The sequence below is a fragment of the Pleurodeles waltl genome, chromosome 1_1 (assembly GCF_031143425.1).
Source record: "Pleurodeles waltl isolate 20211129_DDA chromosome 1_1, aPleWal1.hap1.20221129, whole genome shotgun sequence".
Taxonomy (NCBI): Eukaryota; Metazoa; Chordata; class Amphibia; order Caudata; family Salamandridae; genus Pleurodeles; species Pleurodeles waltl.
The window spans coordinates 697,326,104-697,337,967 of NC_090436.1; the positions used below are offsets into that span (position 1 = coordinate 697,326,104).

Below are 11,864 nucleotides of genomic sequence, written 5' to 3' on the forward strand. Positions count from 1 at the left end.
CAACACGTTAGAGAACATTGGCTGGGACATCCCTGATGCCATGGCTACTGTTGTTTGAAAAGACCCAATGGCCAGTTAATTAAGTAAACACAGGACCTGCACTAGAGGGGGGAATCCTGTGGGATGGCGGATAGCTGACATCAGGTCAGGCTCCAACTGGGCACACAGTTCCTGGATTGTTGCACGATCAAGTCTGTACGTAATAATGATGTATCTGTCTTCCATTGTCAACAGGTCCACTAGGGGTCTGTACACCGGAGGATACAGCCATCTCATCACCTGCCCCAGCGGACGTGCCTTATGGAGGAGAACGGTGAGCAGAGGGTCATACAACACCTAGGTATCACAAGTCTGTTTAGCAAAAACTTTACATTTCCTCTATGTTCCTTTGTCTGTCCGTAATCTTGGCCTAAATAGGTGTGACGCAGTTATTTGGCCTGCCATGTGGCCCCCTGAATTGGCGGCTGCGTGACCTGTAAGGTGGGACAAGGGGAAATTAGGTAACTGCGCTGGCATTGTACACTGTCGCGGTAGGCGGTCGAAGACCGCGGCACAATTCAGTGTTGGTTATCATTGGGCTCAATGGGTTCCAGGAGCCAATGACGATGTACGCCGGCGGTGACGGCATGCACTGCCACAGACGTGACCGCCATTTTCTACCAGTTCCCTCACTTGATACCTGACCTTCAACAGGAGAGGACCTACACTGCAAGTGCTGCTTTGACCTGGGTCTGGAAGCGACAATGGCTAAAGTGTCTGGGGAAAGGGCCCCTGCCTTCACTTCAGAGCATTTTGGAGAAACTGGTGGATGGGGTCCTCCCCCAGTACACGCAACTGTACGGTCCTCCAGACAAACAGGTGAGTACACTGTGAGCATGGTGGATGGCACATGATTGTATGGAGTGTCATGGATGGAATGGGGGGGACAGGCCAGCAAGTGAGGATGGTGTATGTATGTATGTCTGGGCCAGGGTGGGAGGTTTGTGGACAATGTGTGAGAAGAACTGTATAGGAGAGTAACATCCATTCTAACTTCTTTTTTCCTCTAGGTCAGCGCCCACCAGAAGAAGATTATTTGGCGTGCCATCGCCAAGGGAGTGCAGACCCTGGGGGTCTACCATAGACAGAGCACCCACTGCCGGAAAAGATGAGAGGACCGGTGCCACTGGAGCAAGAAGACAGCGGAGGCCCAGCTGGGGATGGCCTCCCAACATGGAAGGGGTGCCCGTCGCACCATGACCCCCCTGATGTACCGGATCCTGGCGGTGGCATATCCGGAGTTGGATGGGCGCTTGAGGGCATCACAGCAGCCACAAGGGGGTGAGTACACTCTCATTCAGCTGACTCTGCGCGCTTGACGAGGTGTCTGGGTGGGGATGGTGGGCTGTGAGTTCCCCTAAGTCAAGGCAGACACGCAAAGGTACATCCATTGATTGGCAGGCTCATTCCCACTCCAACCCCAATGAGGGTAGTTGCCCTCTACACCTAGTCAGGCTCCCATGGGTTCCAGCTGTGCATGAAATGGGTCTAGACAGAGTCCCCCTTGGGTATGTGCTTTTCCCCTGCACTATTAGTGCATGGCTTAGTGCATAGGACTGCTCCCTGTGTGTTGTGTCCGCCAACGGTAGTGGTGTTGCACGCATTGACCATGTGTCTCTTCTGTCTTTCCCCCCCTTTTTGTTTTGTCACCGTGTTCTTCCGTGAATTAGCATAATCTGGTGGAGGAGCAGTGGCACCGGAGCAGGAGGGAGCTGCATCCCACATGGCCCTGGAGGGTGAAGTAACGGAGTCGGAAGGCACCAGTGGGACGGAAGGCGAGGGGAGCTCCACGACGGGGACAGGAGCATACACCAGCAACAGCGAATCCTCTGATGGGAACTCCCTTGCGGAGGCGGGCACCTCTGTGCCCACCGCATCAAGAGGTACAGCCGCCACTCCCCCTACCAGCATCGCCCTCCCAGCAGCCCCTCAGCGTGTTTCCCGTGCCTTGCTCAGAGCAGGCATTAAAAGGAGGCTCCCATTGGTTTAAATGGGCCTCTGGGTGCTTTGCAGGATTAGCGTCAACATTTTTTATGCTAATCCTGCAAAGCGCTGAACTAGCATCAAAAATTCTGACAGTAGTTCCCTAACTACCGCCATGGTCCGCTATATATTTAATGCAGCACACTCATGGTGGTATTAGGGGTGCACTAAGGGGTACAAGAAAAGTGGCTCTGCACTAGGTGCAGCGCAACTTTTTATAAATCTACCCCGTTGTGCATTCCACCCTAAGTTTATTGTGCCATATAAAATAGTGAAATGTGACAACCCTTTTGCAATATGACCAGCTCTACCACAAAGCATAAATATCCATCTAGTATTTCACAGGTCATCAATAAAAGCTTCTTACACACCAGTGAAAAAGACACTGTCAACTATCTCGATAGATAACAAACCTGAAAATTGGGTCAAAGCTATCCTAGACTCCAAGAAAAGAGTCTCTTATGTATGGTATTTGTTGGCATGGAAAGGAATCACCAGTGTTATTGTTTGCATTCTCATGTAAACAGAGGTGTGATGAAAAGATGAAAAGGTGCTCATGTAAAACCTCCCCTGTGATTCAAAGTCCCTAACTTTCTATTGGTGGGTATTAAGGGTGGGTATTAGGGGTGATTCCAAATATACAGTGTAATAAATGGATGACTAACACAGCTGAATATTGTTTTCTCATTATTCCTGTGTTGTTTGCAAGGAGTATCAGTAGGAAATTGTCAGTGCTGGAGTAGGATGAGATGTAAGGTGATAAGTATAAAGCACATGTTCCTTTTTCTTTCAGGTACTGTGTAGCATATAATGTGAATAGATAAGAATGTAGCGCAAAATGAGAATAAGTGAGAATAAGGAACACTAATGTAATCTTGTTTTCTTTAGGTCTCCTTCCCAGCTTTTTTTATTCTCCTGTCCCTTTCCCTAACTTGATCACCTCAAACCTCTGTGCTACTTAGGCTTACAGAACTGATGCTATCTAGAGGTGGACATATTTGAGCATCAAACTGATCCTGGAGGATTCATCTGGCTGACATGGAGGTAATTGGGTATATCAACAATTGCCTCTATTCAGTGCATACTTCGACTGACGAAATGGTGAATGCAGGTCTCAGCTGGGGCCTTACAAATATAGAAGCTGCTGGTGGTGGTGAAACCTTTGCCACATCTTCATGAGTAGGTGGAATAGGAGGGGTAATATTGGTGTCCTCTGATCCAGCTTCCACGAAAATGACTGGTTCATTCACCTCCTTTTCTTCTATAATTCTAAGCCTTTCAGGAACTTTCCTATTCCCTTGTCTCTCGTGGCGGGTCTCAGATTCAGCCAGTGTTCAATCCATGTCCAGATCATCAGAAGGGGGGCTTGGAGAAGATAGTGGATTACCCTTTCTTTTTCTTGTTGGAGATCGGAAAGACAATGTTTCCAAAAGAGGTACATCTTGCTCAGCAGCAATCACAACCTCCCATTCTGCTCCTGCTTCAGGAAGAACTATTGAACTATTGCTGAGTGCGGTTCCTGTTGTCCACTTTGCACACCTATCTCAATGATTGGATGCTTGTCTGCACTGGGATGACTCCAATTCAGACTCATTACTCATCCCCATGATTCAGTGACTGCCTTGCTGAAAAACATGGTTTGGGCTTAGATAGGGGTGATACCATCGCAGACGCAGGAGTGGTGCTCCCAGCTTACTGTCCAGAGAATGATGTGGTAAGCACACAAGGTTGCTTGAAAGTGGAGAAGGGTGACAAACCAGTTGTGGCAATCTGATTCTTCTTCTTCTTCTCCTCACTGGGCACTTTCTTGGCAGCACCTTTCTTTGTGGCCATCTTCAAGCTGCATGAATAGGCGCTTCTCTACACAAGTGGAAGCAGAGTAGTCACATGTTGGGGTCACGTCACTTTGTGCTGGCCTTCTGTCTAACAGTACTATGAGTAATGTCTCTTGCGCACTGAAAAGCAAACAAACATGAAAAACATTTAGTGAAATAAAGCATTTTTGCAGTTTGAATTATTGAATTATTCATAGTACAGACAGTATCATTAAGTGAGGTTATTCCACATAATAAACAACAACTATTGATATATTTCAATCAGAATGACAGCATAGAGATGAAACTGCTTGCTTTATGTGCATCTAGGGGGAGACACTGCTGGCAGGTGGGGGTGTGTGGGGGATGTAGAAAATAGAATAGTCCTTAAAATTGATTGCTGCTCTGCACGTATGGCAGGCTGGTGTTTAGGGGAAAATTCGATAACCCCTTAAAATTGAATGATGTTGTGTGCCTATGGCAGGTCGGGGTGCAGGAAAAATGGAATACTCCTTAAAAAATAAATAGTGGTATGTGCTTATGGAATACAGGGAGTGCAGGGGAAAATAGACTAATGCTTGAAAATGAATGCTGGTGTGCGGCTATGGCTGGCAGGGGGTGTGGGGAAAATGGAATAATCCTGAAAAAATGAATGCTGGTGTGCACCTTTGACATGTATGGGGGGCAGGGACAATGGAATAATCCTCAAAAAGTGAATGCTGGTGTGTGCCTACGGCATGCAGAGGGTGCAGGGAAAATTGAATAATCCTAAAAATATTCATGCTGTTGTGCTCATATGGCAGGCAAGTGGTGCTGGGAAAATGGAATAATACTTAAAAAATGAAAGCTGATGTGATCCTATGGAAAGCAGGGAGCAGGGGAAAATGAAATAATCCCTAAAAGATTAAAGTTGGTGTGTGCCTCAGGCAGGCAGGGGTTTCAGGGAAATTGAATAATCCTTAAAAAATGAATGCCTGTGTGTGCCTATAAAAGGCAGGGAGTGCAGGGGAAAATGGAATAATCCCTAAAAGATGAAAGTTGGTGTGTGCCTAAGGCAGGCAGAGTGTTCAGGGGAAAATTTAATAATCCATGAAAATATAATGATGCAGAGGAGAATGGCATAATCCTGAAAAAAAATGAATGCTGGTGTGTACTTATGGCAGGCAGTGAGTCGGATGAAAATGACATAATGAATACTCGTGTCCATCTATGACCTACAAAAAGACCTATGGCAAGAAGGGGATGGAGGGAAAATGTAAAAAATGTAATTGCTGATGTATCACTAGGGATTATGAGAAATCCACTGGAAGACAAGGAGGTACAGGGAAGAATTGAAAAAAATCCATAATGACACTGCTCATACATATACTAGAATGTTCCTCAAGCACATCAACTGATATAAGGGACAAACATAAAAAAATGAACAAAAATGGCATAGCCCTCTTCTATCAATATCCCAAGAAAATGGCTTTAAAAACTGGAAAAGAGGATTAATATACAATAGGAGGCTGACTGAAAATGGTTTTTGGCCACAGGGTCAAACACTGAAAACACCAAGCAAGGAGCCCTGGATAACAAAGAACACATGCAGGTCTATAGCAAAAGCACACTGACTGGCAACACAAAATGGCCGCCTGCTACTTGGTCAAACAACAAGAACAGTAAGCAAGGAGAACTAGACAAAAATATACACATGCAGGCCTATAGCAAAAGCACACTGACTGGCTACACAAAATGTCCACTGGCTATATTGTAAATCAGCTACAATAGCAAAAAGGAGGCCTGGACAACAAAAAACACATGCAGGCCTATGGCAAAGAACACTGACGGGCTGCATAAAATGGCTTCCGGCCACATGGTCAAACAAGAACAGCAGGTAAGGAGGCCTGGACAACAAAGAACACTTACAGGCTTATGGCAATCCCAAACTGACTAGTTGCACAAAATGGCCAGAGTTCACATGGTCAAACAACAACAAGCAAGGAAGCATGAACAACAAAGAACACATGCAGGCCTATTGACAATGACTACACAAAATGGTGGCCATCTACATAGCATGAAGATTAAAACAAAGACAAAACGGCGACCAAGAGCAAATACACGCACACACTCACTAGCCAGACAAAAGAGGCATGGTAAACAATGAAGAAAACCCTACGTTAATTCAGCAATGCCAAAAATGAAAATGAAGTAAGCTATGAAAATGTATACAATAACAAGCATCCTCCCAATGCATGAAATATTGACCCACCAAAATACACTTTTTGTAGAAAAAAAGGTAAAATACTAAAAAAATGTATTTTTAATTTAATCCAATGCTATCCCTGTCATAAATCACAGATGTTTTAAAACAAAACACCCTTTAGAAACAGTTGTTTCATAGACCCAATGGTTAGTACTGACTGGATGGCCTATGGGCCACATGGTTAAAAAAATTGTACAAATGTAACAAATGTGGAGAACATATACTTAACTGTGCAACTTCTTTCCCTTATAAAGGATAAATGTAAAAAGTACTAGGCCCCTTGTGTAAATCCAGGCCACCCACCACAACCACAATTCAATTTAAAAATTGAATAAAAGTACAAGTAAAAATATGGGTGTATGCCCTCTATCAAACATCACCCTTACCCAAAGGTTTTTGAACTTACTAGTTGTGAGGTCCCAAAAACAATGTCCTTATAATCTAATTGTATATATGCAGAGGTAATTGCACCTTGTAATCCAAATGAAATGCGACCAGGAGATTGACAATTCACTGGGAGTAGCCCTTTGGACACGAAGAGGAAGTTGGTGTCTCTGGGGAACTTCCTATAGAAAAATAATTAAAATAAAAAAATGCGTTTTGCACTAAAAACAACTGGAACTGGAGTGGAGTCAGGGCGAGCCGGGGGAAAAGCCGGGGGAAAAGCAGGGGCTGCTTAGGACAGCGTTAAGATCCTGGGGCAAAACTAGGGGAGCCAGTGACAGGGGCCACCATGGCTCAGAGAGAACTGAACCCCTTCAGCGACACCAGTGAGCTGGATAACCCTTTTCAGGATCCAGCCGTGACGGAGCACAAGCCCAGCAACCAATATGCAACTCTGGATGTGTACAACCCCTTCGATGACAGAGGGATGCCTCCACCGTATCATCCGTCAACGGGGGTACCACCATCACAACCAACGGTGAATCCACCCTTTCCAGGAGCCAGTGTGCCCCAGCCTGCCCCACCAGTTTCACAGACACCTAAGAAAACAAGCCCCACAGAACCCAAGAACAATGGATCCTATGGTTCTCAGGAGACAGCGGCAGCAGCTACTGCCGATTTGTTGCGACAGCAGGAAGAGTTGAACCGGAAAGCAGAAGAGCTCGACCGACGGGAGCGGGAGCTGCGGAACGCGAGCCTTGGAAGTGCTGCAACGAGGCAGAACAACTGTCCCCCGTTGCCGTCCTTCTGTCCAGTGCAGCCGTGCTTCTATCAGGACATACCGTTGGAGATCCCACTAGAGTGTCAGAAGACTATGAATACCATGTACTACCTCTGGCTCTATAGCACAGGAACACTGCTTATGAATTTCATAGCCACAATGGCGTGGTTCTGCGTGAACACTTCAGTTGGATCAGACTTTGGCCTTTCTATCCTCTGGGCTCTCATATTCACTCCTTGCTCCTTCCTCTGCTGGTACAGACCATTGTACAAGGCCATCCGGAGTGACAGTTTGTTTAATTTCTTCGTTTTCTTCTTCATTTTCTTTGTGCAGGACATTGTATATGTCTTGCAGGCAATTGGAATCCCTGGCTGGGGCTTCAGTGGCTGGATAGCGACACTCAGGGGGTCATTCTGACCATGGCGGTAATTACCGCCATGGCGGAGGTCGGCGGTAGCACCGCCAACAGGCTGGCGGTGCACCGCTGGGCATTCTGACCGCGGCGGTTCAGCCGCGGCCAGAAACGGAAAGTCGGCGGTGTACCGCCGACTTTCCGCTGCCCGTCTGAATCCTCCATGGCGGCGGAGCGCGCTCCGCCGCCATGGGGATTCTGACACCCCCTACCGCCATCCTGTTCATGGCGGCTCTCCCGCCATGAACAGGATGGCGGTAGGGGGTGCCGCGGGGCCCCTGGGGGCCCCTGCCGTGCCCATGCCAATGGCATGGGCACGGCAGGGGCCCCCGTAAGAGGGCCCCAAAAAGTATTTCAAAAAAGTATTTCAATTCTGAGCCGGCATCCTAGTGGGAAGGTTGATTTGCCCTGGGCTGGCGGGCGGTCTTTTGGCAGCCGCCCGCCAGCCCAGGGCAAATGTCAGAATCACCGCCGCGGTCTTTCGACCGCGGTGCGGTGTTCTGACGGCGGTACCTTGGCGGACGGCCTCCGCCGTCCGCCAAAGTCAGAATGACCCCCTCAGTGCCTTCAAGGTCAACACAGGGGTTGCGGTCATAATGCTTCTTGTGGCCATGTCCTTTACTGCCACAGCCGTTCTGGGAATCATCATGCTAAAACGGATCCACTCAATGTACCGCCGGACAGATGCAAGTTTCCAGAAGGCTCAGGAGGAGTTTGCAGCCGGTGTCTTCTCCAACCCGGCAGTTCGCACTGCTGCCGCCAATGCTGCCACAGGGGCTGCACAAAGCGCATTCCGCCCCCAATAAGAAAGCAGTGGGCAATGTTGAATATTAATCTCGTAACAAGTAATCGTAAGGTTCCAATCTCGTGGTTTTTCGTTTGAAAGGAAACTGAAACGTGGCACTTTGTCTGGAATTATTCACTAACACATCAGAAGTTGGAGATATTTTTCACCCTTGGTTAATTAAGTGTTTAAGAGGATGCAATGACTGGTTTCCTGAACATATCTGTTACATGACTGTAAAAAATCTCTTTGAACCACTGTGATCGACTGGCCCATTCATACACCCATAAAGCGAGGATGGGAGAGAGACAGTGGGGAATTGCACTTACCCCCTGGTTCCAAGCAAACCATTCATTTGAAAACCAGATTTCTCTGCCTCGCATTCGGAGAAGGCTGAACATTTGGGGTTTTAGAAAGCGTTAAAGACCCCAGAACAGATTGCATTAAATTTGACATTGTGAGCATCAGATAGTTACATAGGTCGCTGGCATCTACAGTTTTTTTTTAACATATGTATGTGATATGTCTAGAGGGTGGGGAAGGGAAAGTAGATGTTTTGCATGTTGTGACCACTGTGTGGAAGATTGCGCTGATCACTGCAAGAGCAGTAAGGGAACCGGCTGCACGGGAAAACTGGCAATCCCCTAGTACAATTGTATATGATTTAATCCATTTCTCCCACCATCAGTTGAAAAGAGGAAAATGTGGATGAAGAATTTATAGCTATTTTGAAGGTAGCATCTACCACACTGTATGGAGGAAGGTTTCAGAAAACTTTGCCCTTAAGCCCTGCTCGATTTCACGGTTTGATAAACTTCTGTGCTGCCTGCACTCTTGGCACAGCATGCATTTAAGGGAGCCTTCACAGAAAGCTTAGCAAGCTAGATCACGCAAACAGAGCACATGGATGAATTTAATTTCTTGTATTACTATGAAACATTTATCTAATAAGATTTTTGTGTTTGCACTACCTGCTGCACCGTGCAAGATTCAATGATTAGCCCTTACCTTAAAGTAAGGTTGGATGTTACCTTCTTTATCACTGTTTGCTCTTCCTGCCTGGAAAAAACTCTTAAATTGAACACTGGCCTGTTGGTTAAGAGATGCATATGAAAACAAATGCAATGAAGCTTGATGTGAGAAATGAGGAGTCCATTCTCCTAAATGGAGTCTTCTATTATTTTTACCACATTTCTTGCCACACGCCCAAGCTGTCAGTAGTTTACTGAGCCTTCTCTATAAGAGGGTCTGCATGGCATGCCTGTAACCTTATGCATCTCTGTACATGATAGTTTTAGGCTGTAATCATGCCCAGAAATCTTTGCAGCCGACCCTGAAGTCCTAAGATCTTTCGGAACCAACCCAAAGAGTCACTGCTATAGTTACCTGACCCTCCCAGTCTCGTCCACTGATTAACAACTGTTCCTACCTGTGTCAGCAATCCTAGTTTGAAGGCTAGGAAATTGGAACACACTTGTGCTCCATCTGGACCCCTGAAGGCTGATTGTCTCGGGAGAGCAGAGGTACCGCTTGTGCATCCTGAACACATTCCTAATTTTAGCATTTCAGGGAAGGATGGCCACTAGAATATGTCAGCCTTGCACGCCTGCATTGGATTCCCTAGTTGCTGAGTAAATATATATCAAGCTTGTGATTAGCCTTATTGCCTTGCAAGAGTGAATGTATTACATTTGTTATGATAAACAGACCTCAGTTTGCTGGTTCACAATATAGTTTACACCAGTGCAGGCAATCCATCAGAAGACCTCGTCATGAGTAGTCTGTAACCACTCTCTCACCTCCATGGGCAGGACATGTCCACAGTTTTTCCTCAGGTGAGGAGACTTACCAGCCAAAGCAAGTACTTCAGACACAATCGATGTAAATACTATTGGGGCCCATGAGAAGAAGGGTGCAACTGTGAGTGGCTCGCTGCATTAGATGGATCCCCTGCTGAATAGTTTTCGCTCTCACAGGCTACTTTATCTTTAGACCTTTGGCTGACTTTCTCTTTAATTCTCTGTCTCTCTTTCTATATCACTACTTGTCCTTCAGTTACCTTTTCCCACCTTCTGTTCTTCAATTACCCTTTTCTTGGATCCCATATCCCTTTCAAACTTACCACTCCCGCTTTAGTTCTGAATGAATTCCTTTTCCCACTGCTGTCCATCATTCTGACTTCCACTGTCTCTTTTGCATGGCCTGCCTGTATTGTTTCCAGTGTTAGGTCTTTGATGCAGTCAGTCTCCAGTCAATTGATCTAGAGGGGAGCATGAAGCGGCTGAAGAGAGACACGCCACCCTACACCTGTGGTCCTGATTGTCCTGCTGCCATTTCCATTCTATTTCTTATTGATCACTGATGTGTATAGACAGCTACTAATGTGTGACTCATCACTGTGCATGCCTTGAACTGCCTCACAAACTATGAAAATATATAGATTTTAAATGCTTAGCTTATGGACTGCTGCTCTCCCACATGAAGTTTCCTGATTTTGTAATGCTAGTAGCTCGGAAGTAAAACTGAATACAATCAGTAGCAGAGAAAATGGGAACATTTCTTTGCTTTTATTGAAAAGCACCTGGCATTTAGCAACGTAGCAAGTGGCAGTCTGTGTTTGTTGGTGGGATGCGGGTGGGGTGAATGGTAGGGGTGATCGTATTTACATACCCTGCCAGTCGTGTTACATTTTACTAGTGGCTCCTGTGTCTTTGCTGAAAAAATAACTGGACACCACCCCTCATTTCCATTTGCACTTGTTTTTTTGCTGTGTCAAAATGCAAATCCCATTTTATTTAAAGAATAAAACAAGTTTAGCTATATCAACTTGAAAAGGTATTTTTGAGTTGATTTATCTGGTCCTCGAGTAGAAACTACTAGAAAAACAGTTGTGGTTGCTTGCATTTAGCGGAATCACAAAATGATTCCTGAAAGCTCAGTGTGGGGTGGAAATCTCGCTAGCAGGCGGTAAATCTCATTCTCACTCATGTGCTTTCCCGAGCCTCATGTGTGCAAATGAGAATATAATTCCGCCAATCACTGGCTGGCAGAATTTGACAGGAGCTTCGCTTTACATGTGTAGTGAGGAGTTCCCTGAATTCTGCCAAATTTGTCAGCATAATTTTATTTCTTCCCAGTCCTACTTTTGAACTTCTATCTCCCTTGGGGCAGATCAATAGAGGAAGGACCCTGCTGAAGGCCAAGCTGCTCAGTTCTGTAAAGAAACCTGAGGCAATACCCTTGCAGGGTTCTGAAGTGCCCTTAAGGCCCTGTCCTTTCCTCCACTGTTACTAATTTTTGTATACTTTCAAATACCAGTGAACTTTTATTTAGTTAAATTCCTATATATTTCCCTTTTTTATGTAGAAGTGCTGAAATTATGAAGGTGGTGTGGGATGCCCTGCTGCTTCCCCTGCTGTACA

The 11,864-nt window shown here is 46.0% G+C and overlaps 1 protein-coding gene across 1 annotated transcript; it reads left to right on the plus strand.

The window, feature by feature from the left end:
• Window positions 1-6,739: 6,739 nt before the first annotated feature.
• Window positions 6,740-10,565, plus strand: LOC138286698 (secretory carrier-associated membrane protein 3-like). The gene is made up of 2 exons (XM_069227194.1): window positions 6,740-7,653; window positions 8,221-10,565. The coding sequence occupies exons 1-2, from the start codon at window positions 6,815-6,817 to the stop codon at window positions 8,462-8,464; spliced, it is 1,083 nt and encodes a 360-aa protein (XP_069083295.1). The 5' UTR covers window positions 6,740-6,814; the 3' UTR covers window positions 8,465-10,565.
• Window positions 10,566-11,864: the final 1,299 nt, after the last annotated feature.

Bases quoted from the DNA above. Each gene is read 5' to 3' on its own strand.
- LOC138286698 (XM_069227194.1), top strand. From the start codon at position 6,815: ATGGCTCAGAGAGAACTGAACCCCTTCAGCGACACCAGTGAGCTGGAT. The intron at 7,654-8,220 runs GTCATTCTGACC...TGACCCCCTCAG, and splicing joins TGGATAGCGACACTCAGGGG to TGCCTTCAAGGTCAACACAG.